Source organism: Equus asinus, chromosome 3, assembly GCF_041296235.1.
Source record: "Equus asinus isolate D_3611 breed Donkey chromosome 3, EquAss-T2T_v2, whole genome shotgun sequence".
Taxonomy (NCBI): Eukaryota; Metazoa; Chordata; class Mammalia; order Perissodactyla; family Equidae; genus Equus; species Equus asinus.
Genome location: NC_091792.1, coordinates 87,622,752 through 87,648,940, shown reverse-complemented (window position 1 = coordinate 87,648,940; position 26,189 = coordinate 87,622,752). Strand labels below are relative to the sequence as shown.

Genomic DNA, 26,189 nt, shown 5'->3' with positions numbered 1-26,189 from the left:
ACCTTCTTATATAGTACGGAAAGAAAATAAATCATTAAGAGCAATGACAATATGCTAATCTAGGTTCTCCAATAACTACCCTGAGAAGCATGCAGATCAGACTGAGAGACCATAATCTAGGTGGAGTGTGGAATGTTTTGGTTATGTACATTTACTGGGGAGAGAGAGGATCCATAATCTTCATGATTTTCTCAAAGGAGTCTGTGATGCAAAGAAGATTAAGAAATTGCAGCATTGGTTCCCAAACTGATTTCTTAAGAATCATCAGTGAGAAAATCTCTAGGCTTCATCTTGAGAGTTTCAGATTCCATAGGAATGGAGTGAGGCTCAGAAATCTTTCTTTTCAACAAGTTCTCCAGATGATTCCAAAACAAAATTCAGTGGACCATGATTTGAAAAATGCCGACCTAAGGACTAACGTATACTTCTACATTAGTTTTCTATTGCTGGTGTAACAAATGACCATAAATTTAAAGGCTTAAACAACACAAATTAGTACTTTATAGTTCTGTAGGTCAGAAATCTGACATGGGATCTTAAAAAATGGGCTAAAACCAAAATATCTGCAAGGCTGTGTTCCTTTCTGGAGTTTCTCAGGGAGAAACTTCCTTACTTTTCCCGGCATCTTGAGACCATCCACATTTCTTCTCTCCAGATCCCCTTCCTCTGTGTTCAAAGCCAGCAATGTTGCATCTCTCTGAAGTTGCCCAAAAGTCAACTCATTCATCAGAAGTCAGATTTCCTTTTGAGTCTCATTTTCTGCCTCCCTCCTCCAATTTAAGGACCCTGTGATTATACTAGACCCACCCAAATAATATGAGATATCTCCCCATCTAAGGTCAGATGATTAGCAACCTTAATGCATTTGGCACATTAATTCCTCTTTGCTAGCTAACCTAAATATTCACAGATTCCAGGGGTTAGGACCTGGGCATCTTTGGAAGGTCACTATTCTGCCAACCACAAGCTCCTTTAGAGTGCCCAGGAAAAAAAGACTTTTTTTTCTTCCTAATCTTATGTTTAATAAATCAGTTAATGAACCTTCCACCACTTACTGTTATTTAATTATCTGGTCAGTAGAACTAATAGTCGCTGAAACTTCTGAATTGAAACTATTATTTAAATTTCTGTTATGAATAAACAGCACCCAGCCACACCCACAGGCCTGCAAGCTCCTTGAGGTCAGGCACCAAGTCTTGACTTTTCTATTCTCATTTCCTGCAAATTAATAGGCATACAGATAATGTAGTTGAATAATTGTGATGGTTGATTATGTTCATGAATTAGCAAAACCAAACTCCCACTCTCTCTTTTCATGACACTTTCCCACAGATCAGCTAATAGACAGCATGATTCTGGCTCTTCTCACATCAACCTTACCAGTTGCCACATATCATGAGTGTTTGGTGCTATTCTCAAACAAGCAAAGCTATTATTATTTAACTCCTGCAATCCAAGAGTCTAAAATATTGTGCTTGCTATTTGGGCCAGCTAGCCATCTGTAGATTTTAGTCAATTTCACCCTATTGGTGGATGAAGAAATGGCCTCTTGACAAGTACTTATGTACTATTGTTAACAATGGCAGCAACTACCATGGGTTAGACCCTACACTGGATTTTGCACACATACACACAAGCCCTCACTAATATAATCTTTGAAGACATCTATAAAATAAATGTTTCTTCACTTACAGATCAGAAAAATTTTCAAAACTTTTACAATCACATCTCTAGGCAGTGATACTCAGAATTCCAGACTAAGGAAGCAGAGGGATAATAGCAACCTTTTATCACATCACTTTTCTGGCTAAATAACAATATAGATATTACTTAACTTCTGGTCAAAAATAAAAGCTAAAAGGTGTCATACTGTTCTAAATCAAGGAGAGATCATTTACAAGCTCAATTTGAATCATAGTGTCTAAGAAGTCACTCAGACAGACTACTTTTCATTCTACACACATAGCCCATCAGCCACTTAGTCAGATCCTCTACTTAAAACTTTCAACAGATTAAAACTCTATCTAGAATAGAATCAAAACCCCTTCCTGCATCTCACCAGAGTCCGCATAATCCAACCCTCCCTGTCCACACGGCTTCCCCTAACTCTGCTCTCCTCCTCACTAGCTTGGCTGCAGCCACACTGGCATGCTTAAGGTGCTTCAGACACAAGCTCCTCGCTGCCCTAGGGTATTTTCCTTTGCTCTTGTCCTCTCTTCATATTTCTTGCCTGGATAATGTCTTCTCATCCCTTAGATCACAGTATAAATACCAGTTTTCCAGAGAAACTTTCCCTGAGTATTCTAAGACTCATCTTCCTCCCCACCCTGTCATTAGCTACCAGAGCACCCCTATTGTTTGTTTCCAAGCACTTAGTGCCATTTGTACGTATTAGTTTGTTTACTTGTTTATTGTCTGTCTCAGTGTGGGGAAGTGTATTCACTGCTGTATTCCTTGCACTGTGTCCCATAGTCAATAAATGTTTTTTGGAACAATTTTTTTCTCAAACTTAAGGTATGAAATTGCACTGGCATATTATTTCTGTAAACAGAAGATTTTCTATAACGTGAATGATCTAGAGCCTTAGATCATGTTTTCTGAGTATTTTTTTTATTTCAATATATTTTTGGTTTTGTTTGTCTTATATTTAGATGCACATTTGAGTAATAAATTAAAGAAACAACAACTAAAGAACCACATACAATTCAAAATCAAGGATCTGCTCTGACACGTGTTTTAAAGGTTTATTGATTCTGGGGTGGGCAAAAGCTTCTGTATTTTTAATGATTCCTGGGTGATTCTGATTCACACCAAAGTTTGAGAATGCCTGCTGGAGTGTATTCATAGTCCTGTTATATGTCTACCTGCGTCTGCTAAATTTCATCAGATCCAACCCTTTGTTTAATCCATGCTTGAATATTTTAGGCCCTTAGGTACTTTCTGACTTGGATGTTTAATGAGTACATAATACTTTTATTATTCCAGCTCTTTTATCTCTTGTTCTGCTCTAGATGAGGCTCTGTTCTTTTAAGGTGCTTTGATGCTGACATCTTGGGTTTATAAAATAATTAGGAATAAGGAATATAAGGTATAATTTATGCAATTATCTATTTTGAAGAGTTTGAGAGTTTTCAGATAACTAAACATATAATTTATAGTAATTGTTTTGAAGTAAAACTAATCACAGGAAGAAAGCAAAGGGTTTTTTAAATTAATTTGTAACCTTGCAAATAGAAACATTTATTATGAGCAAATGTCAGTTTCCAAATTTGTAGCTGTTTGTTTTCTTATTTGAAGTGCTTATATATTGCCTTTAATTATTAACATTGAAAAAACACATGAACTAATTATTTCCCTCGAGAGGCAAATTTTACTTGATGCAATCAGACACAATTAGGAATTTTGAGATACAGTCCATTCATAAAAAAGCAACCTACAATCCCATTTACTTCATAGTTTTCACCAATTTTTCCCTTTAAAGATTTTATGCCATGGACATATACAGAAAAATATAACCTATTATACAGTAAAAGCAAAATCTGCTATATCAAAATTATATTGTGCTAGGTACATCTTCGAATCATATTTATCAATGTTGAGATCCCTTCTTCTGTAAACAGCCAATGTGGTGCTAGGAAAACTATTTGTAACATTTGAGATACTTCTTGTTCCTTAAATATATATCAAAGTATAAACTTATAAACTCTTTTATTTAGACTAGATTTTACCCTCCTCATTTAAATGTGAAATGGACACAATTTGTTATTTGATAATCTTTCAGAACTTTGCATATTTTGGAATGGATGTGTGAAGGTTTTGTTACAATTTGTTCTGCACACAAAGTACATTCCCCACACTCTTGAAAAGAAAACTCTCCTACCAAGTTTGCCAGATTTGAGCTAACGAGGTAGTACTCATAAAATAGACAAAATGTAGTTATTTTATTTGTGGTCTAAGTGACCAGAGAAGCTCTGAAGACAACCTCTCAAATCACTTTTTCTACTTAGATTGTAAAAGTCAAGTTTAGTGATATTGTTAGCTGTTTTAGGAAACATTAGTAATCTTGATTTAGATTCATCTGCCGTTAATAATATTCATGTTTACATAAGGTTAACATCACTTTTTAATGCTTTTTAATGCTGAGGAAAATAAGGAATGCACTTTCCTTATCTCACATTTGCTTTAGGGAAGTGAGGATTCTCCCTAACCACCTCCCTCCACCCTATCATAACATTGTGGGAGGTGAGATAATTTAGAAATTATCAGTGGAGAGAAAGAAATTCATTAAAAAAATAATAGTTCGTATGTTTTTCGTGTAAACACATTAAATCCTACTAAAGCTTAAACATATTTGAGAGTTCCATCAGCTACTCAGTTACTACTTTTACACAAACTACAGTGTCGAACAATAAACTATTCTGATATAAGTGAAATAGCTTTTACCTCCCTTCTGTGCTGTAATTCACTTTTTGATGGGCTTTTGATGTTCCTAGATATCCGTGGAATACAGGAGTTTTTGGACAAAGTATCTCAGCAGGGGATGGATGTTGCACTTCAGAAGGTAGAAAACAACATCAATAAAATGATCACCACTCTCTTCGATACCATGAGAATAGAGGAACTGAATCGCTATCGAGACACTCTCAGGCGAGCCATCCTTGTTATGAATCCTGCCACAGCCAAATCCTTCATTACTGAGGTAAGTAAAAGTTGTCATGGGCTGGGAGGAGCGGGTAAAAACCTAATGCTTTGGAATGGACTCCGCAGAGGAGAGGAAAATTAAGAGCAGTACAAGGGAATTAACTACACAGCTCTCATTAGCACTAATGGAGTGAGTTCCCTGCTCATGGCATTTACCTCATACTGTCTGGTTAATTGCTGAGAATGTTTGTATTTATATATGTTTAGGCACATGGCCAGGATGACGTTAAGAAATTCAAAGTGAGTTTAAAAGTGCCGTTGACCTGAATGAATATAACATGTTCAAGAATGAATTCACAAGTGCATAGTTCTCTAACTAATCCTTAAATTTTTTGGCAAGTAAAAATTTTACTTCTGAGAAAAGATTTACCTGAATTTCCTAAACATGATTACTTTTACAAAAACATATAGTGGATTTACTTCTGTTCTGTGAACTCTGTACCAGGACAAATAATTAAAACTGTCTGAAACTCTACAAAGTGATGACCACTGTACATTTTTTGATGCTGCATCCTCGAATTTTTAATCTTATCTGTTCATTTGCCTAGAAGCTCTGAAACTTTGTAAAACTACAATTAAGATTTTTTAATCATTGATATAACATCTCTTTGTGCTAAAATGCTTGCTGTTGCCTTACAAAGAATTGTTGTCAGCTCATTTTTGCCTTACTTCCAGTTTTAAATTTTATATAGTGCTAGAGCTAGTCTTGACATTACGTACTTTCACATGGGTCTTATTATTAGCGTTTTTAATTTTGCTGAGTTTATTTGACTAATACTTTTTCCTCATTCCTCAATTAAGCTTTCTTTAGCCCCCAAAATACTGCTATAAAGTCTCCAAATTAGGAATGTATAAGAAGTTCCTTGACTCTCTAATATAACTGGTGTCAAGGGACTCAAAGCAGAATATAAATCACTAAGAAGAATAAAACTTTCAGAAAATCATCAATAATAACTTTTTTGTTTTAATGGAAAATTTTGTGATGCAGTTTAAGAACAAATATAGAACTTTGACCTTTGCTAGTCTAGCCAATGACTTAAGAGAGTCTCATTGAACCACTAGATTTTTCCACCATAGGAAATGTAAAATAGGAAATATTCTTTCCTTCCTTCCTCCAAGAAACACAAAATCTACTAGAAGATTGAAGTCAAATATACAAAGACATGTAATAGACACTAGAATCTTAAAATTAGAGTAAATGAAGTTGAAGTATCTGTGGTCATTTTTGGCTGGGAAGATCAGAGAAGACTTCATTGAGAAGGCACATTTGAACCAGACTTAGCATCGTGAGTAGGGATTCACAAAAGGAAAATGGTATGTAACCTACAAATAGAAGTCCATTTCAGTCACTTTCTGGCCATGTGGTGTTGGCAAATTACTTAACATTTCTGAGCCTCCATTTTGTCATCAGTAAAATAATTATTAATCAATAATAATGATATATTGATTTCAACTTATTAAATTTGTAATTTAGATTACTGAGATATCCTATAATATGTCTTAAAGGGTTGGGAGGGTGGCACCTAGTAGATACTCAAGAAATGGTATCTTCTAGATCGCTTTTTCTAGCAGATGCTATGGCCCCCATCCTTGACTGTGACCTTTGCTATTTATAATAATCTGCTGCCTCCCTCTTTGTTCCCAAACACATAAAATCTACTTTTGTGATTTTCCTGGGAGACTTCTCTCCCTTTCTTTACCCAACCACCGTTTTTTGTCCCTCTCACTTGTCTTTCACAATCACTGATTTTATGTCTCCAAACTGTGGACTAAGCATATCCTACAGTCTCAAGCAGTGATGTAGAAGTGACAAAAAGAGTGTGAACCCACCCCCTTCCCTGTGCTATGCTGGCTGTACTGTTCTCTGGACCTCTACAGTGGTTGGTGTACACCTCCCAGCGTGCTTCTGCTCTCCCATGGGTTCTAGGAACATTTCCCCACTTACGATATAGGCTAACTCTTTAAGTACTAGAAACAGTCAATTCAAAAGGCAAACAGCACTGAATTCAAAAGGCAGGCAGCACTGAAGGTCTGGAGACACAAGGAATAGCTCCTGACTTAGAGGATCACTGCATCTAGTGGAGGAGGCAGGCATGTAACTAACAAAATGCAAAAGAAAAAGCTGTAGTAGTGATGGGTACACTGCAGGGAGTTTGGCTGGGGTCAGGAAAAGTTTCACAGAGAATTTGCTTTACTCGAATCTTGCAAAATGAATAAGAATTCATTAGGCAGACAATGACAGGCAAACAACAATTCAGTGTGTGTGTGTGTGTGTGTGTGAGGGATATATGGACAGAGTTTAAAAAGTCAAATACAACTGGGGGTTTTATAATGAAAAGGAAAAGTGCCGTGGTCAATTTCTTTCTACCTCTCGTTATTCTTTTCAGAAGGAATTACTTGTTTTTTACTTTTTAAAATGTAATTGATATTTACTTTTAGAATACTCTGTGGATTCACGTTTTTCAAGATTTAAAAGGTTCAAAAGAATAACCTCCTGCCATTGTTCCTTGAGCCCCTGATTTTCTTCTCTGAAGGCAGTATATCTTGTATGACATTTCAGGCATATACATACACTTTCACATATACATATTCATATGAGCACATGCACACACACACACACTTTTTACTCTTTTTTACACAAATAGTGGTATACCAAGTATAAGTTCTATGCCTGGATTTTTGTTATTGTAGTAACGTCAAGGAGCTCATTCCATTGGGATATACGAAGTGCTCTTAATAGCTGCATAATATTCTGTTGATAGATGGAGTCACTCTTAGCTATTTAAATTTTCTATTTTTACTTAATCTGGTATTATTTGTTGTTATTTTATCTCCTACATTTCTGATATGAAAAATGAAGATTTAGTTAATTTGCTTCACCAATCCTCACACCTCACCTCAATATAACACAATGTTGAATAACTTCAAATAACATAGCCAGGCCTTTGCTCTTATACTGTCCCCTCTACAGAGCACAGTGTCCCTAAGCTCCTTTCACCATGATCCACTCTTCAGCCTCCCAACTTCTAAGACATCCAACTTTACTTTGATATTGGGTGTGTAAGAATCATGTATTTTCTACTCTGTAATCATAAGTAAATCTTTCATTCTTTGGCTAAAAGTTGATTCTATAGGGTGGAAATCTATAAATGTGCTTATATTTTTATCACTATAAATACTTTTCCCTGCACAACAAAGTATTGAGATATTATTTTGTTGAGATATTTTCCTCACTCAGCTTCAGGTTTTTCATTTCAGTTATTACTTTCCTTACTTTTTCCTTCTTTTTATTGTTGTCTGCTACTTAATTTCTAAGTTCCTGTCTTTAGTAGCAAATCTCCAAAATTTCTCTTTTCTGCCTGGAGCCTTCCTTCCCAGAACCTCTCTTTCCTGCCCTATTTCTGGCACTTCCTTCCTCATTCATCTGGGTCAGATCCCAAAATTCCTAGATTCCATGTCTTCTAGTTTCTTATTTTGCTGAAGAATATTCTGAAGTAACTTCCTAAAGAATGGTATGTGGAACATAGAGTTTATCATTCTTTTCATTTACGAAAATATATTTATTCTAATTTCATCCTTCATGAATAAGTTGGCTAATTATAAATTCCTAGGCTACAAATCATTTACCTCAGAACATCAATAGCATTAATGTATTGTATTCTGGCTCTCAGGTATTAGTCAGGTGACTAATAGAAATCCAATGGATGCCTCATTCGTATGCAGTTGAAGGCAGTTGGTTGTTTGCACCTTGAAACATTTTGAGAACTTTAACATTTTAAAAGTTCACAATTGTGTCTAAATGGGTTTCTTTTGCCATCCATTTCACTCCGTGCTTGGCAAACCTTTGTTTTCTTATTTTATTGAGGTCATAATAGTTCATAACATTGTAAAATTTCTGTTGTACATTATTATTTGTCAGTCACCATATAAATGTGCCTCTTTACCCCTTATGCCCACTCTCCAACCCCCTTCCCCTCTGGTAATCACTAATCTGTTCTCACTGTCCATGTGTTAGTTTATCTTCCACATATGAGTGAAATCATACAGTGTTTGACTTTCTCTGTCTGGCTTATTTCGTTTACCATAAAACCTCAAGATCCATCCATGTTGTTCCAACTGGGATAATTTTTTTCTTTTTTATGGCTGAGTAGTATTCCATTGTACATATATACCACTTCTTCTTTATCCATTTGTCAGTCAGTGGGCACTTGGGTGGTTTCCACATCTTGGCTATTGTGAATAATGCTGCAATGAACATAAGGGTGCATAAGTATCTTTGAATTGTGGATTTCAAGTTTTGGATAAATACCCAGTAGTAGGATAGCCAGGTCATTTGGTATTTCTGTTTTTAATTTTTTGAAAAATACCCACACTGTTTTCCATAATGACTGTACCAGTTTGCATTCCCGCCAACAGTCTGTGAGGGTTGCCTTTTTCTGCATCCTCTCCACATTTGTTATTTTTTGTCTTGGTGGTTGTCTTGGTCATTCTAATGGGTCTAAGGTGACATCTCAGTGTAGTTTTGATTTGCATTTATTTCCCTGATTATTAGTGATGTTGACCATCTTTTCATGTGCCTATTGGCCATCTGTATATCTTCTGTGAAAAAATGTCTGCTCTCATCCTCTGACCATTTTTCGATCGGATTGTTTGCTTTTTTGTGTAGAGCTGTGTGAATTCTTTGTATATTTTGGAGGTTAATCCTTTGTTGGATATATGAGTTGCAAATGTTTTCTCCCAGTTGCTGGGTTGTCTTTTTGTTTTGTTCCTGATTTCCTTTGCCTTGCAGAAGCTCTTAGTCTGATGAAGTCCCGTTTGTTTATTTTTTCTTTTGTTTCCCTTGCCTGAGTAGACATAGTATTTGAAAATATCCTTCAAAGACCAATGTCAAAGAGTGTACTGACTAATTTTCTTCTAGAAGTTTTAAGTTTTCATGTCTTAACTTCAAGTCTTTGATCTATTTTGAGTTAATTTTTGTGTATGGTGAAAGATGATCTATTTTCACTCTTTTGCATGTGGCTGCCCGGTTTCCCCAACACCATTTATTGAAGAGATTTTCCTTTCTCCATTGTATGTTCTTAGCTCCTTTGTCAAAGGTTAGCTGTCCATAGATGTGTAGTTCTATTTTTGGGCTTTCAATTCTGTTCCATTGATCTGTGTATCTGTTTTTGCAGTATATTTTGAAGTCAGGGATTGTGATGTCTCCAGCTCTGTGCTTTTTTCTCAGGATTGCTTTAGCTGTTGGGGGTCTTTTGTTGCCCCATATGAATTTTAGGATTTTTTGTTCTATTTCCATGAAGAAAGTCATTGGGATTCTGAACTGCATTGAATCTGTAGATTGCTTTAGGAAATATGGATATTTTAACTCTGTTTATTCTTCCAATACATGTGCATGGAATATCTTTCCATTTCTTTATGTCATCATCAATTTCTTGCAATAGTGTCCTATAGTTTTCATTGTATAGGTCTTTCACCTCCTGGGTTGAATTTATTCTTAGATATTTTACTCTATTTGTTGCAATTGTAAATGGGATTGTATTCTTGAGTCCTCTTTCAGTTAGTTCGTTATTAGGTTATAGAAATGCAACTGACTTTTGTAAGTTGATTTTGTACTCTGCAACTTTGCTGTAGTTACTGACTACTTCCAATAGTTTTACAATGGATTCTTTAGGTTTTCTCTATATAAAATCACGTTGTCTGCAAACAGCAAGAGTTTCACTTCTTTTAGATACCCTTTATTTCTTTTACTTGCCTAATGGCTCTGGCCAAAACCTCCAGTACTATGTTGAATAAGAGTGGTGAGAGTGAGTATCTTTGTCCCATTTCTGTACTCAGAGGAATGGCTTTCAGTTTTCCCTTTCGAGTCTGATATTGGCTGTGGGTTTATCATGTATGGCTTTTATTATGTTGAGGTAATTTCCTTCTATACCCATTTTATTGAGAGTCTTTTATCATAAATGGATGTTGGATCTTGTCAAATGCTTTCTCTGCATCTATTGAGATGATCATGTGCTGTTTATTCCTCATTTTATTAATGTGATGTATCACCTTGATTGCTTTGTAGATGATGAACCATCCCTGCGTCCCTGGTATAAATCCCACTTGATCAGAGTGTATGATCCTTTTAATGTGTTGCATTTGGTTTGCCAATATTTTGTTGATGATTTTTGCATCTATGTTCATCAGTGATATCAGCCTATAATTTTACTTCTTTGTCTTGTCTTTGTCTGGCTTTGGGATCAGGGTGATATTGGCCTCGTAAAATGTGTTGGGAAGTGTTCCACCTTCTTAAATTTTTTGGACTAGTTTGAGAAGGATAGCTATTAAATCTTCTTTCAATGTTTGGTAGAATTCTCCAGAGAAGCCATCTGGTCCTGGACTTTTATTTTGGGGGAGGTTTTTTATTACTGTTTCAATCTCTTTACTTATGATTGTTCTTTTCAGATTCTCTGTTTCCTCTTGATTCAGTTTGGGGAGGTTTTATGAGTCTAAAAATTTATCCATTTCTTCTAGATTGTCTAATTTGTTGGCATATAATTTTTCATAGTATTCTCTTATGATCCTTTATATTTCTGTGATATCCTTTGTAATTTCTCCTCTTTTATTTCTTTTTTCTTTCTGCTCTATCTCCCCCCACACCCCCCCCCCCACCAGGCACATAGTTGTATATCCTAGCTGCAGGTCCCTCCAGTTGTGGCATGTGGGATGCCCCCTCACCATGGCCTGACGAGTGGTGCCATGTCCGTGCCTAGGATCCGAACCGGCGGAACCCTGGGTTGCTGCAGTGGAGCACTTGAACTTAACCACTTGGCCACGGGGCCGGCCCCTCCTCTATCATTTCTAATTTTATTTGTTTGAGGCTTCTCTGTTTTTTTCTTAGTGAGTCTGGCTAAGAGTTTGACAATTTTGTTTATCTTCTCAAGGAACCAGCTCTTAGTTTCATTGATCCTTTCTACTTTTTTTTTTGCTTCAATTTCATTTATTTCTACTCAAATTTTTATTATTTCCCTCTATCTGCTGACTTTGGGCTTTGTTTGTTCTTCTTTTTTTAATTTCTTAGGTTTGATTTAAAATTGCTTAATTGAGGTTTTCCTTGTTTGTTAAGGTGGGCCTGTATTGTTATGAATTAAGACCTCTTTTGCTGTATCTCATATAGTTGGTATGGTGTATTTTCATTTTCTTGTGTCTTGAGATATGTTTTGATTTTTCTCCTTTAATTTCTCCAATGATCCATTGGTTGTTTAGTAGCATGTTGTTTTGTCTCCACATATTTGTAACTTTCCCAGCTTTTTCCTTATAGTTGATTTCTAATTTCATAGCATTATAGTCAGAAAAGATAGTTGATATGATTTCAATCTTAAATTTATTCAGGCATTCTTTGATAATGTTCCATGTGTACTTGAGAAGAATGTGTATTCTGGTGCTTTCAGCTAGAATGTTATATATATAAAAGTCTATCTGGTCTAGTGTTTCATTTAAGGCCAGTGTTTTCTTGTTGACTTTCTGTCTGGATGACCTATCCATTGATGTAAGTGGGATGCTAAGGTCCACTACTATTATTGTGTGTTGTTGATATCTCCTTTTAGGTTTGTTAATAGTTGCTTTATGTAATTTGATGCTCCTGTGTTGGGTACATATATATTTATAAGTCTTATGTCTTCTTTGTGGAATGTCCCTTTTATCATTATATACTGCCCCTCTTTATTTCTCATTGTCTTTTTATCTTGAAGTCTACTTTGTCTGATAAAAGTGTGGCAACACCTGCTTTCTTTTCTTTGCCATTAGCTTGGAATATGGACTCCTATCCACTCACTCTGAGCCTGTGTTTGCCTTTAGAGCTGAGATGTTTCCTGTTAGAGAGCAGCAATTTTCTGATTTTGGCTGCCTATTTATCTCCTTGTTCAAGGCTTTATAAACTCTTTTTTCTCAGTTATGAAGACCTTCTTGCTCCCTTCTTGTAGGTGGGGGTCTTGTGGGGATGAACTCCTTCAGCTTTTGTTTATCTGGGAGAAGTTTTATTTCTCCATCATATCTGAAGGATATTTCCACTGAATAGAGTATTCTTGGCTGAAGGATTTTGTCTTTCAGAATTTTGAATATATCATTTCACTCTCTCCTAGCCTGTAAAGTTTCTGCTGAGAAATCTGCTGAAAGCCTGATAAAGGTTCTTTTGTAAGTCATTTTCTTCTCCCTTGCTGTCCTTAGTATTTTTCTTTATCATTGACTTTTGCCAGTTTTACTACTATATGCCTTGGGGAAGGTCTTTTTACATTGATGTAAAGAGTTATATTCACTTCTTTTAGTTGTATTTCCAGATTGTTCCACAGGTTTGTGAAGTTCTAAGCTATTATTTCTTTGAACAAGCTCTCTGCTCTTTTCTCCTGCTCTTCTCCCTTGGGGATACCTATAATCCTTATGTTACATTTCCTAATTGAGTCAGATATTTCTCAAAGAATTTCTTCATTTCTTTTTAGTCTTAGGTCTGTCTTCTCCATCTGAATTATTTCTATATTTCTGTCCTCCAAATTACTAATTCTGTCCTCCATAATATCTGCTCCATTATTCGAGGACTCCAGATTTTTCTTTATCTCATTCATTGTATTTTTCATCTCCATCATTTTTGATTGGTTTTTCTTTATAGTTTCAATCTCTTTTGTGAAAAATTCTCTCCATTGATTAATTTTATTCTTGAACTCATTGAACTGTCTTTCCAAGTTTTCTCATAACTCATTGAGTTTTTTTATGGTAGCTATTTTGAATTCTCTCTCTTTTATATTGTAAGTTTCTGTGCCTTCAGGATTTATTTCTGGGTGCTTGTCATTTTCCTTCTGACCTGGAGTATTAATATACCTCATCATATTTTTTTGATGAGGTGGATTTGTGCCTTTGCATATTGGTAGTATCTGGTCACAGATTCCACCTGCTGCCATTGGGGGTGGGGTTAGGAGCTTTGTATTCTGAGCCAGCCATGATCTCTGGCATCTGTGCCTGTCCTTTGGAATCTATGGTGACAGGGCCCATCTGTGATTGCCAGGTCTCGGCTACTGCTTTACTAACATATGTGCAGGTGCTCTGGCAGGTATCCCTTGCTCTGGCTGACTGGCTGAGCTGGTGCATCAGGTTGGAGGAGGTGCAGTTTCTTTCAGCGCCTGATTCTAGTGGCATTCGCACTCTTCTCTCACTATCTGCCCTCCTGGGGTGCTGACTCAATGAAGACACCCCCACAATAGCTTAGCCTCCTCTGTGTGGAGCTTTCCCACATTGGAGAGGCAATTTAGAGAGTAAAGGTGTTCCTGCGGAGAGCCACCCCTCCTCTCTCTCCTTTCAGAGCTGCACACAGTTCCATGGCCTAGGTCACTGCCAGGGAGCAAGACGAGATCCCCTCACCTCCTTACTCTTCCTCCTGGGAGGCCCAGCACCTCCACCCTCAGACGGATGGCTGTGTGGGGCTCTCAGATGTCTATTGTGTTGTATGAATGTCCTCTATTGGTTTATGAATGTCCTTTTCATTGTATCTTAGGGTGGAGAGTATAAGGGAAGAGCTCACTGTGCCATGATGCTTGGTAAGCCTTTTTTAATGTGTAAAATAGCTTCTTACATTTCTCAAAAGTGATCACTTAGAATTTTTAAGTCCTCTTATTTTCTCAAATTATCTGTCTATCTTTTCTAAGGTAAATTTTTCCTTGTTTTATCTTAATCTTTTTCATATTGCAGTTGTCTTCAAATGTCTTGTAATCCTTGGTTGACATTCATATTTAGGAATGAATTAATAAAAAGTTGATTTAAAGCTGTCCATATGAAGAAGGAATTTTGGCTTGTCCATTGACAAGCTTCCATATACATTGATCAGACAGGACACTGCCATTTTACTAGGGGTAATTCTAGATTTTGTATGTGCATTTGTGAGTGACCTTTGCTCTAGGACATTAATGCCAACATTAGTCTCCCTAAATTACTCCAGAAAGTCAATTTGGTTTCTTTAGAATCTTACTCCTTTTTTTTTTTTTTTTGCATAAAGATGAATGTCAGCTCTCAGGGACATTTTGCACAAGACAGTGTGTGAGAAGGCCCCTGTGAAAATTGGCTTACATTTTAAGTAGAGTCAATCCTCTTTATTCACTGATTTTCTATTTGCAAATTCACCTACTCACTAGAATTTGTGAGTAGTAATCCCAAAACCAATAATAAGGATGCTTTCATAGTCCTTCACAGAAATGGGCAGAGCTGTGAAAAATTCAAGTTGCCCCACAGCCCATATTCCCAGCTAAGTTCCAACGAAACTGTGCTCTGCATTCTTGCTTTGGCTTTCATACTGTAGGCAACTGTTCTTTTTGCAGTCTTTAGTGTCATCTTTTGTATTTTTTTGCCTTTTGTTGGTGATTTCACTATTTAAAATGGCCTCCAACTGTAGTGCTGATGTGCTTCCCAGTGTTCCTAAGCACAATAAAGGCTGTGATATGTCTTACGGAGGTAACACCTGTGTTACATAAGGTTCATTTGGGCATGAGTTATGGTGCTGTTGGCCATCAGTTCAATGTTAATGAATCAACGTGCTTTTGTTTGAATGTTTGTGTTCTCCAAAATTTATGTGTTGAAATCCTATGCCCAATGTGATGGTATCAGGACTTTGGGCCTTTGGGAAGTATTTAAGTTATGAGGGTGGGGCCCTCATAAATAAATTTAGCATTCTAAATGCTAAAGAGATCCCACTGAGCTCCATTGCCCCTTCCACTATGTAAAAATACAATGAGAATGATAAGTCTGTAGAAGAGGACCCTCACACAACTATGGTGGCATCTTAATTTAGGACTTCCAGCTTCCAGAGCTATGAGAAATAAATTTTTGTTGTTTATAAGCTACCCAATATGTGGTATTTTGTTATGGCCGTCCAAATGCGCTAAGACTCAACAATATATGTATACTATACATTAAATAAAGTGTTTTTAAATAGAAACATAAATAAAACCCAAGTCTTGCAGGAACTGAACTGTATTTCCTTGTTTTATCTTAATCTTTTTCATATTAAAGTTGTCTTCAAATGTCTTGTAATCCTTGATTGCAGTGGCATTGCAATGGGGTTGCAATGGGGTTGCAATCCTTGGGAGCAATGGTTCAGTATTCACTAATTCTGTGTTCACAGGAAATGTCTGGAACATATCTATTGCAAATGAGCAGAATCAACTGTACTCCCATACTTTTCAGCTCCCCATCTCACACCTGCCATCCGTTTGGCTTGGTACATCCAAGTGTCAAAATTTCTAGGACTTGGCAGGGTAGAGGTCTCTCTGCTCCTGCCCCGTGTGATGATCTCTAGTTTATGGCTCCTCCTACCATCCTTCATCAGTTATCACTACTTCATCTGCTTTCTTTTTTTCACTAATTTATTTAAAAACACTTTTCTGAGGACCTTTTCCCCTTTTTCCTCATAGTTGTTGGTTTATATAACTATTCAATCCCTTATGTTTTATTGGGGCTCTGGGGGTGATCCTCTTTAACATTCTTGAGTTGGAAGTTCCACAATATTCTTTCAGGTTTTTAGAGATTAAAATTTAACAAACTTAATTACTTTTAAGAACTGTTGTTACAATTTTTAAGAAATAACATGTTGAATCATGATATTTTAGATTTGGAAAGTATGGCATGTAGCATTGTCCAGATTCCAAATTTACACTTGAAAAAATTAAAGGCCTCTCTGGATCTAATCAATATTGTTCTCTAGCTTCCTCCAGCAACATGCAACACCTTTGCAGCTAGTGCTTATATGGACGATAGGGAACACTCATGGTTTGAAATTGGTAAAGTAAGTTGTCAGTGAGTCAAAAGGGTACATGACTGTCAGGTCCTGAGAAAAGTATTTGTACAAATTACTTCGTGTGGATTGTATGATGGATAGGAAGGCAAATGGAATTAGAAAGAAACTGATGGATTGGGATAATAGGGAAAATAGAGGAACTAAAGGTTATGATGAGGGCAGAGATGGTGAGGTTCAGTAAGGGCCTAAGAGAGGGAGAGATAGAAGAGAGAAATTCTAGTCAAAGAAGGGAAATAGCAGAACTCCCACCTTTACTGCTTCCTATACTTTATAAGGTGGCATGGAAAGTCATTGAAATATTCAAGGGAAATATTAACTTTAAAGTCAAAAGAATGAGTTTTTAAAAAAGAAATTGCTCACTTAGCATTGTCATTTAATTGCTAAGGGGAAAAATGGGCAGATCAATTCCATTTGCATCGTTTTTTCTGTCCTTGGAGCAATTATGTAGCATTGAGTTAATTATGCTCCCTTTGAAGTCTTAGAAATTTAATATATTAAATGTCTACAGTTAGTGCTCCACCTCTCATTCAAGAGTTTCAAAGCGTTAAGAAAACTACTGCAGCTCTGTGCAGTTGAGTAAATCGACCTGCTGTGGGAGCTGTAGAAAATTGTTATCACAATGCACCTGTTGTATCCTTGAAATGAATGTGGTGAAACAGAAGTGCTCCGTGGTTTGATTTAAATATGGTTTAGAATATTATTTTGAAAAACAGTGTTTTTTATACAGGAAAAACTTTGCATTGGATGACAAATAAATTATAATCTTTCCAGAAAGTATACGGAAATCCCATATAAGTTAGAACTTTTGGGTCATGGCTTTTAGTTTTCAGGTTTGATAAGAAAATCAATTCTTTGAAAACAAGAACTTTTATTACTTATACGGTAATTAATATCACTTCCTGTTTGCATTTTCTCAAGTTTTCAGAAAAGGACCGTACTGTTACATGAAATCCTTTTGTTCTGCCATAAGAAAAGAGTGTTATCTCTTATTCCTAAAACATACTTCATGAAATAATTTTCACTCCATTGTACTGTATCCTAGAGAACTTTGATCCTGTCAAAACAAAAAGGCAATGTTACTTACTTCAAATATTTAAGCAGCTTGCCAGAAATAAGCCTTGGGGAAGGTTTAGGAAACAAGTGAAGGCATCTTGTCTCAACGGAAATAGAAAGGTTCCTAGTCATCAAAAGGGTACACTGAATATTCAAACTACTCTGATAGCTATTTAAATAACCCAGTTTTTATGAATAAATAAATTATTTGGAGACATTATACAATACACAGTTTTTAAGATGAGGTTAGTGTAATGACATTTGAAAAGGGAACAATTTTTTCTCCAAATTTATCCATTGCATGAAAGTCTCTCTGATAATACTGTTCGTAGATGACTGCTATGCATTTTTTAAAGTTAAATTTTTATTGAAATATAACATACCTAAGAATATATTATAAGTGTACAACTCAATGAATTCCTATGCAGCCAGAATCCAGATTAAGAAACAATATAACAAGTACTCCCAGATTCCCCTTTTATGCACCACCCAGTTATAATCCCTTGAGGTGGCCGTTACCCTGACTTCTAACACAATGTTAGTCGTGATTGATTGTAAACTGTATATGAATAGAATCATAACGTATATGCTGTCTGTTCTCTTTTGATTGACATTATGTTTATGAGATTCATCTATGTTGAAATACGCAGGAAAGGTTCATTCATTTTGATTTTTCCAAAGTAGTTTGTTTTATGAATGTACCATAGTTTACATAACTTATGTTGCTGTTTATTCCAGTTTTGCCTATTACAAATAGTGGTTCTATGCACGTCTTTTTAGGTGTATATCTATGTATGTATTTTTGTTGGGTGTATATCTAGAAATGGAATTGCTAGTTCAGGAGGTATGGATAAGGTGTGTCTTTTATTAGTGTTAGCTGATACAGCTAGTTTTCCAAAGTGTTTATAACAATTTAGACTCCTATTAGTAGTGACTAGAAGCACTTCAATTTTCCACTTCCTCACCAACATTTGTTATTTTTCTAGTTTCTTCATTTTATTTATACTGGTAGGTATGTATTAGATTCAGATTTTGCTTTTCATTTGCATTTTTCTGATCGATGATTTTTAAAATATATTTATTGACTTTTTTGATTTTTTTTATGGAGTGCCCATGCAAGTCATTTTCCTTTGTTTTCATCTTGATTTGTAGTGCTATATATGTTAGAGATAATATTTCATTGTCAATTGAGTGTTTTTTAAATATATTCTCTCATCATTTGTCTTTTCACTCTTCAAATGGTGAATTTTGTTGAACATAAGCTCTCATTTGTAACGTAGTCCAATTTACTGTTTTCTTTATAGTCAGCAATTTTTGTCTTTTTTAAAGAAAGTTTCCTATGCCAAGATCATGAAGAAACACTCGTGTTTTTCTAGAAATTTTGTTTTATAATTTAAATTTAAATCTGAAATTGATTGTTTCTCATGGTGGGTGGCAGAGGTAGAGGTACATTTACTTTCCATATGGTGTCTACTATTTATTTCAACACAGGACCAGTGTGCGTGAATGGAAAACAAAGTTAGACGTTTCCATCACCACTGAATAAAAGGGGAGTTATTAGTGTATTTGAAAGCATAGGGCTATTATTACTGTACAGCATCTTGTGTTTATATCATTTTTTTCTAACAGGAAGCACATGACTTTAGGAGAAAATGAAAGGCTATATTTATGATTTCATTGGAATAAGAATTTTTCTATGATCCTATGATCATGAAGTCAGTGGTGCTGGATTCTATAATAAATCCAGCATCTTGAGTGGTTGTAACTCTTTCCAAGGGCCCAATAGTTATGAGTCATTAAGTATCAGATAGTGGCTAGTCACTTAAAAGTTCAGCTGTCCCATATGAACATGGTTTTTACAATAGCATGGAATTTTAAGAGAAAAAAGAATTTTACTTTCACTGGGTGAAAAAACCTCTAACAGGCACTGCTTCTTTTTTTACTTAAGTTTTCTTATATCACAGTTATCAATTATTATTGAACTGCTTTTCAATCCAAGTTTTCGCTTAAGCTCAGTAAGCTTATATTGAACTTGAAAGACAGCTTTGTAACTAACCCACAGCTTTGGAAATTTGTCTTTTCAAATGAAAAAGTCTTAAATTTATTTTACTTTCTACTTGACCCAAATCATGTTTGACAGCTCACACTTCTGTTAATGAGGCCTGAAACAGCATCAGGCTTTGCCTTACTGAGCGGAGCTCTGTTTAACTCTCAGAAGGTTCCACTGAAGATGGGAACTAAGCAGAGAACGAGGTTCCAATGAGTCCAAACTTCCAAATAAGACAGACCCAACTCACCTCTCTCCTGTGACCACTGACAGGATACTGATTTTGTGGGCAGTTTACTACTAACTTCTCCTAATAGGCTGAAGGTCATTTAACAATTTTTGCCTTTGCAGCATCTAATTTGCCAGTTTTTCCTTTCTATTAGGTTCTTGAATGGGTTCAACATTTCCATTCTATTCTATATATTGAAACAAAGTTCAATAAAAAAATATCCAAATATAAGTGAAAGTTGTACTCTTATTTGAAATATAAAATCACAGTTTCACCTTCAAAACAAGGGAATTGAAGTCCTTCTCCAATCCATTATTCATTTATTCATTCATTCAGACAATATGTTTAAAGCTATTCTGTGCAAGACAATGTGAAAGTGCTGCTAGGAATACAGTAATGAATGATATATGGTTCTAGCCCTGAAGGAGTATATAAACTAAAAGGAAAATGTTGTAAACATAAAATGTACAGAATAATAAAGCCGTAAGAAAGGAAGCAATTATGTTCCTCCCCTCAACTCCCAAAGGGAATTGAAAATAAAGAAAACAAACTTGCTATCTAAAACCTGATCAAATGAAGTTAGCAGATAATCTTAAGAGAATATTTATATCTAAAAATAAACCAAAATTTTATTTCTTATGGAATAACTGAGGAGGGTTGGCTGTTTCAAGAAATTTTTACCATAACTTGCTATAGTCTTAGCAAAGCAAGTCTAGAATGTAAATGGATCCAAGAGTGATTAAATTTATATTGAATTTTCTCTTCATGAAGTTATATGGACAAAACAAAAACAAAAGGAGTAGTTAGAATGGACCTAATGATATTTGAAGGTTGGAATTTAGCAGTGTTTGTCTATTACCGCCTAGAGAAGAAAGACATCAGACCAGGGCAAGCAAAGGCTTGCCAACATATAAAGGTATTCTCTGTAGCATGCCAGGCGCAATTTATCAGAGCTTTCCATGGTCTGAGTGAAGTAATTTTCAAAATTATGCACCTTCTTTTTTCTGTTCCCATTCTGGACATCACCTTTTGAAATTAGGAGAATGATGAGCCCCTGTACTTTAAGCACTAGAGAGAGAAGTTTGCTGCAAATAAATAAACAACTTAATTAATATGCCAGTTTCCACTAAATCTGTTTAGTATATAAATGGCAAATATATGCTACAAGTACCATTATTTCCTGGACCAAAACATAGATTACTACAGTCTGCCCAGCTGTTCTAGGCAGCCATGGCAAGTGGATCTTAGTTAGCACTGGAGTCTAAATCTATTTGCCAACCTGCATTAGTGTAAATCAGTCTCCCAGAACTTAATCCATTCCTTAAATGCTTACTGACAAAATCAATATTTTAGATTTGTAGAGGACCAGAATTTAAAGTATAGCCACCCCCTGAAGCTTTGTTGAAAAGTTAGCTAGTACTCCTAGATTACACTTCTATCCAGACTTTTTCTCACTGTAATATAGATACACAGGAGGGGAACAAACTGTGTAGGTAGAAAAAGTTGAGAAGGTTCATTTGATTTTTCTAGTAAATCCTATTTTTAATAGAATACACAAAACTTTAGCATAAGAGGATTAAAAGATTAAAATGTGTCCACCCAATGCTAAATGAGAATAAATAATAATTATTTAAATATGTATGCTACTTACTGAGGCGACATTCATGTCAGTACTTGAAACTCATATTTAAGATTTGGATTTAAGGCAATACAATGGAAGGGTATCCATCCATGAATGGAGTAAAGCATGAACAAAGATGCTACAGTGGAAATTCACGAAGAGCAGGATGGGACAGAGGACATGGGCTGTCTGAAGTAGAATTTTAAGATGCAAAGTCAGGAAGTAAGGTGATGCCAGATTGGTAGGTGAAAAACTTCGGTTTCCACATAATACTTATCTCTCTAGCATTCAACTGGTATGTTTATGTTACAGTCTTTGAATATGCCACATGAGGGGCAAATCAGTCTTCCTGAGACTTTTAGCAAAAAATACATAAAGCAGCAAAGAAAAAAAAGCAATTAATTGTATACATAAAGAAGGAGACAGGCGGCAAGATAGCATGAACATGGAATTTGGATTTAGGTTTTGCCTAATGAGCTGTGTAGTCCTGGCCAAGTCCCATAAAATCATTCAGCTTTATTTTCCTCATCTATAAAATGGAGTAATTCCTGGATCACAGAGTTATTTCAAACCTGTATTTGGGAAGACATATACAATGTCTAGAATAATGTTCACACGTAGTAAAAATTTAACAAGTTTTAGTTGTATAATGCTCCAGAACTGTAGAGTAGGATAAAGAAGAAAATGCGTATGATGTTTGAATTAATAGACTTGGGAATTGATTGGGTGTGTGAAATGAGGCTGAGAGGTGAGCAACAGAAATGGATCCTATGTTTCAAGTATGGGTTTCAAGCAAGTTCATGTTTTGAAATCAAGAACATAAGAAGGTGAACAGGTTTTGAGATAATATGATAAATGCAATTTCAGTCTTGAAATTTGTGTTGTTCTAGAACATCTAGATTGAAACATGCATTAGATTGGTGGAAATGAAGGAATGGAACCCAGCAGTCCTAAGGAAAAGCTGTTGTATCGGTTAATGATATGATCATTGGTGACCTTTCAAAAACCATTTTTATTAAAGTAGTGTGGGGAAAAAAAGATTCTAAGGAAATAAATAGTGATGGGTTGTCAGCAAATGAGGAGAATATAAGTAGGCAACTCTTTCAAGTTTGGAAGCAAAACTGAGGGTCAGGGACCTGCCCGGTGGCACAGCAGCTAAGTTCACACTCTCCGCTTCCCCAGCCTGAGGTTTGCTGGTTCAGATCCCCGGCGCAGACCTACGCACTACTTATCAAGCCATGCTGTGGCAGGTGTCCCACATGTAAAGTAGGGGAAGGTGGGCACAGATGTTAGCTCAGGACCAATCTTCCTTAGCACAAAAAGGAGGATTGGCGGTGGATATTAGCTCAGGGCTAATCTTCCTCAAAAAAAAAAAAAAAAAAAATGAGGGTCAAATAATACTGTATCTTGGAAAGAAACCTATTTCAAGGAAGATGTTTTCTAATGAGGGAGATCAGATGGAAAGGGAAAAATTGAAGATGCAAGATATAGAAGAATCAATACAGAATAACTGAAATGAAGTTGGGTAAGTTTTATAAATAGATTATGTTTGAATTGGTGAGAGGCAGAGGAAGTAAGAAAGGGTAAAAATATAGAAAGAATTTTAAAGGTAATGAAGAAGGCTCAATTGCATTTGGATGGGATGCATTTATAGTAGAATCTGTGGATTCTAATTCATTTGTTTTCTGTAAGTACTTAGGAGACTGGATGCGGAGGGAGAAAAAAATGAAGTAAAAATGGATGGCTTACTCAGGTAGGGGGACTAGCCGAAAAGCAACTACAGAAGGACTAGGCTGTCTATGGGGACCATAACACAGGTGGCGTAAGGCATGCTGGAAAACAAATGATTTTCAGCAAGAAATCTCCTTCCAAATGTGTCACTAGCTTTAAAGAAAAAAATCTACTAAATTTCCCTTATTTTATGGTTTTCTTTTTGTGTGTGTGAGGAAGATTGGCTCTGAGCTAACATCTGTACCAATCCTCCTCTATTTTGTATATAGGATACTACCACAGTATGGCTTGATGAGCGGTGTGTAGGTCTGCACCCAGGATCTGAACCTGTGGACCTCTGGTCGCAGAAGCAGAGCATGCAAATTTAACCACTATGCCACCAAGCCGGACCCTGTTACTGTCTTTAAACATGCCATCTGAGGGGCAAATCAGTCTGTCCAAGATTTTTAGCACAAAATAAATGAAGAAATGAAAAAAGACCAAAACAAAACAGTTAATTGTATACGTAAATTGATAAGGCATAACTAATTGGCCTGAGTTTATCCTGAACATTGTAAAGTAGTTGTAATAGGCAATAACTAACATTTATTCAGGTTTTTATTATGTGCCAGACACTGCTCCACACATATTTTACATATTAGTACATTTAATTTTTACACCAAATCTATGAGGTAGATGCAGTGTGTGGCCTCATTTTACAAAAAGGAAAATGAGACACAAAGAGGTTGTGAAACTAGCCCCAGGTCACACAGCAAGTGTGACCCAAAGCCCATTCTTAACATGTGTGCTATGCTATGCCTCCCCAGGTATACAATGCAAGTGGAAAAGATCATCCCAACTTTTTATTCTTGACAAAGAAGTAGGTGATATACCTAACTCCTGTTAAGTCCTTTATAGGGAGAGTGTTCCCTGGGGTGAGCTGGTAGAAAATTATTGAAGGACATTATTGCAGAGGAGGGTCAATGTGATTAGGCAATTTATGTTTGGTAATTTGTGTTTACCAAAGATAGGCTCCTACCCAACCACAGAGCCCTGGAAATAGAGGCTCTGGCTTCCTCGATTATTACACATCAAAGGGATGGCTCCAGGTTCTTGAGAAAGATATTACTGGGTTGTAAAACTGGCAAGAGGCTGACAGAAGAGGTAGGTCTCAAAGAGGCAGAAAAAGAATTTACAATTGCAAGTTTTCTATGGCAAATATTCTAAGAAAGGGACATCAAGGGCCTAAAGTCAGGAAAGAGACCTGTCTAAAGCTTAGTTAAGCTGTGAGGAATATTGAGGCTGCCTTGGGTCAAGAATAGACAGGATATTTGGACTAAATAGATTTAGTTTGATCATGTGTGCTTAATATATATATATATAGAGAGAGAGAGAGAGAGAGAGATTTATATATTTCCAAATATAGAGATTGTAGAAATGTATTATCATATGAAGGAATTTTGTGGGTGAAAGGAATTGTTAGAACTGCAGTGGCTCACAAGATAGAACTTAATTCCTGATATGACAAGACCTCTAGATATGCTAAGCATGAACTTTCAGAACAAGAGAGTAATGCTGACTGAATCTAAGAGGTTCAAGCAGACAACCTCCCATTGGACTTCTGGAGGAAACAGATGGCAATAATGACCACTCCATTGCTAAAGTTCGCTGTGCAGGGCTAAAGAGGGACAGGGCCAAAAAGAGGCCCAAGAAGCCTGGGGTCCAGAAAGGGGCATGGGCCTGATTATATTTTGTGACAATACAAATTTGCCTTTGTTGAGAGGCCTGGGATAAATTCTCAGCATAGCCCAAACCATTTCTTGGTGCACCTGACCTGAGCTCACTATAGCTACCAACAAAAGTTTCACAAACTTTTGGCAAAATGGAATCATAATTTCAATAGACTTGGATTTTGATGAGTAAACCTGATGCTTTACAGTTCTATGACTGTTTTTAGAATTGTAAACCTCAAGGTATTTCTACATTATCCAGCCCCTATTCTATTAGTGTCTCTATTTCAAGATAAATTGATTGGTTTGAAAGCAAACTAAGACCATAAAATAATCCTATCAACCTAGCATTTTAGAAATATATGTATGAATTTAAGAATAAGCTGTAATTTTTGGATATTTCACCAAATTCCGGGCTCACTGATGTCCTGAAGTTAGATCCACTTGACTCCTTGGAAATGAATTGTTTTTCATGGAACTACTTAAATTGTGAAAAAGTTACTATTATTGCTACAAACCTAAATAAGATTTGAGAAGTGCTGGGCCTCTATATATCTCTGCAATTTCAATAATATTTCCATCTTGTAAATGCTAGAATTCACGTTGGCTAAGACACAAAGGATCAACAGCTAACACTAAACATGTAATTTTGCACTTTTGTATAAATGTTGTTAATTATATTATTGGATTGTTGAAGTACTATTGCTGACTAAAAACGTTCATATTTCTGAAGAGCTGTTTGTCCATTGGGATTCACTGTTAAATGCATGCAACTCTTATATCTGTGGATATGTGGCTCTATCCATGGGGAATTTCAAAAATACCTTTATCTAGATCTTATCCCAAAACCTTAAATCGTAGCCTTTGGATGGAACACAGGCATTGGTATTATTAAAAACCTCCTCAGATGACTGGCTCTAAGATTCAGGCAAGTTTGAGAACCACTCTTCTAGACTAGCACCTCTCAAGCTTTCATGTGCATACTAATCTCCAAGAGAGTCTGTAAAAATGTAAATTCTGACTCTGTAAGTCTGAGCCTGAGATTTTGTATTTTTATCAAGCCCCCAGGTGTAGGCAAGGAACAATTTTCCCCCTATGCTTCTAGGTTCTTTTGGTTGGTATATTAATTAAATTCACATAAGACAACAGGATAAAAACTATTTAATTATATATGCAAGGGAGCCTCATAAAAATATGATACCAAAGGACAAGTAGAGAAATTGAGGCTTACCTGCCATCGTGAGCTAAGGAATGGGATAGGGATCTGGGGCCTCAAAGGAGAGGAG

The 26,189-nt window shown here is 36.1% G+C and overlaps 1 protein-coding gene across 3 annotated transcripts in view; it reads left to right on the top strand.

The window, feature by feature from the left end:
- The window catches only part of GRID2 (glutamate ionotropic receptor delta type subunit 2), a 1,392,659-nt gene that overhangs the window by 714,507 nt on the left and 651,963 nt on the right, over window positions 1–26,189 (top strand). For all 3 annotated transcript variants that reach the window (XM_070505363.1, XM_070505362.1, XM_014838689.3), the window contains exon 4: window positions 4,494–4,699. In XM_070505363.1, the coding sequence (XP_070361464.1) occupies window positions 4,494–4,699 (206 nt within the window). The remainder of the gene's footprint in view (window positions 1–4,493; window positions 4,700–26,189) is intronic.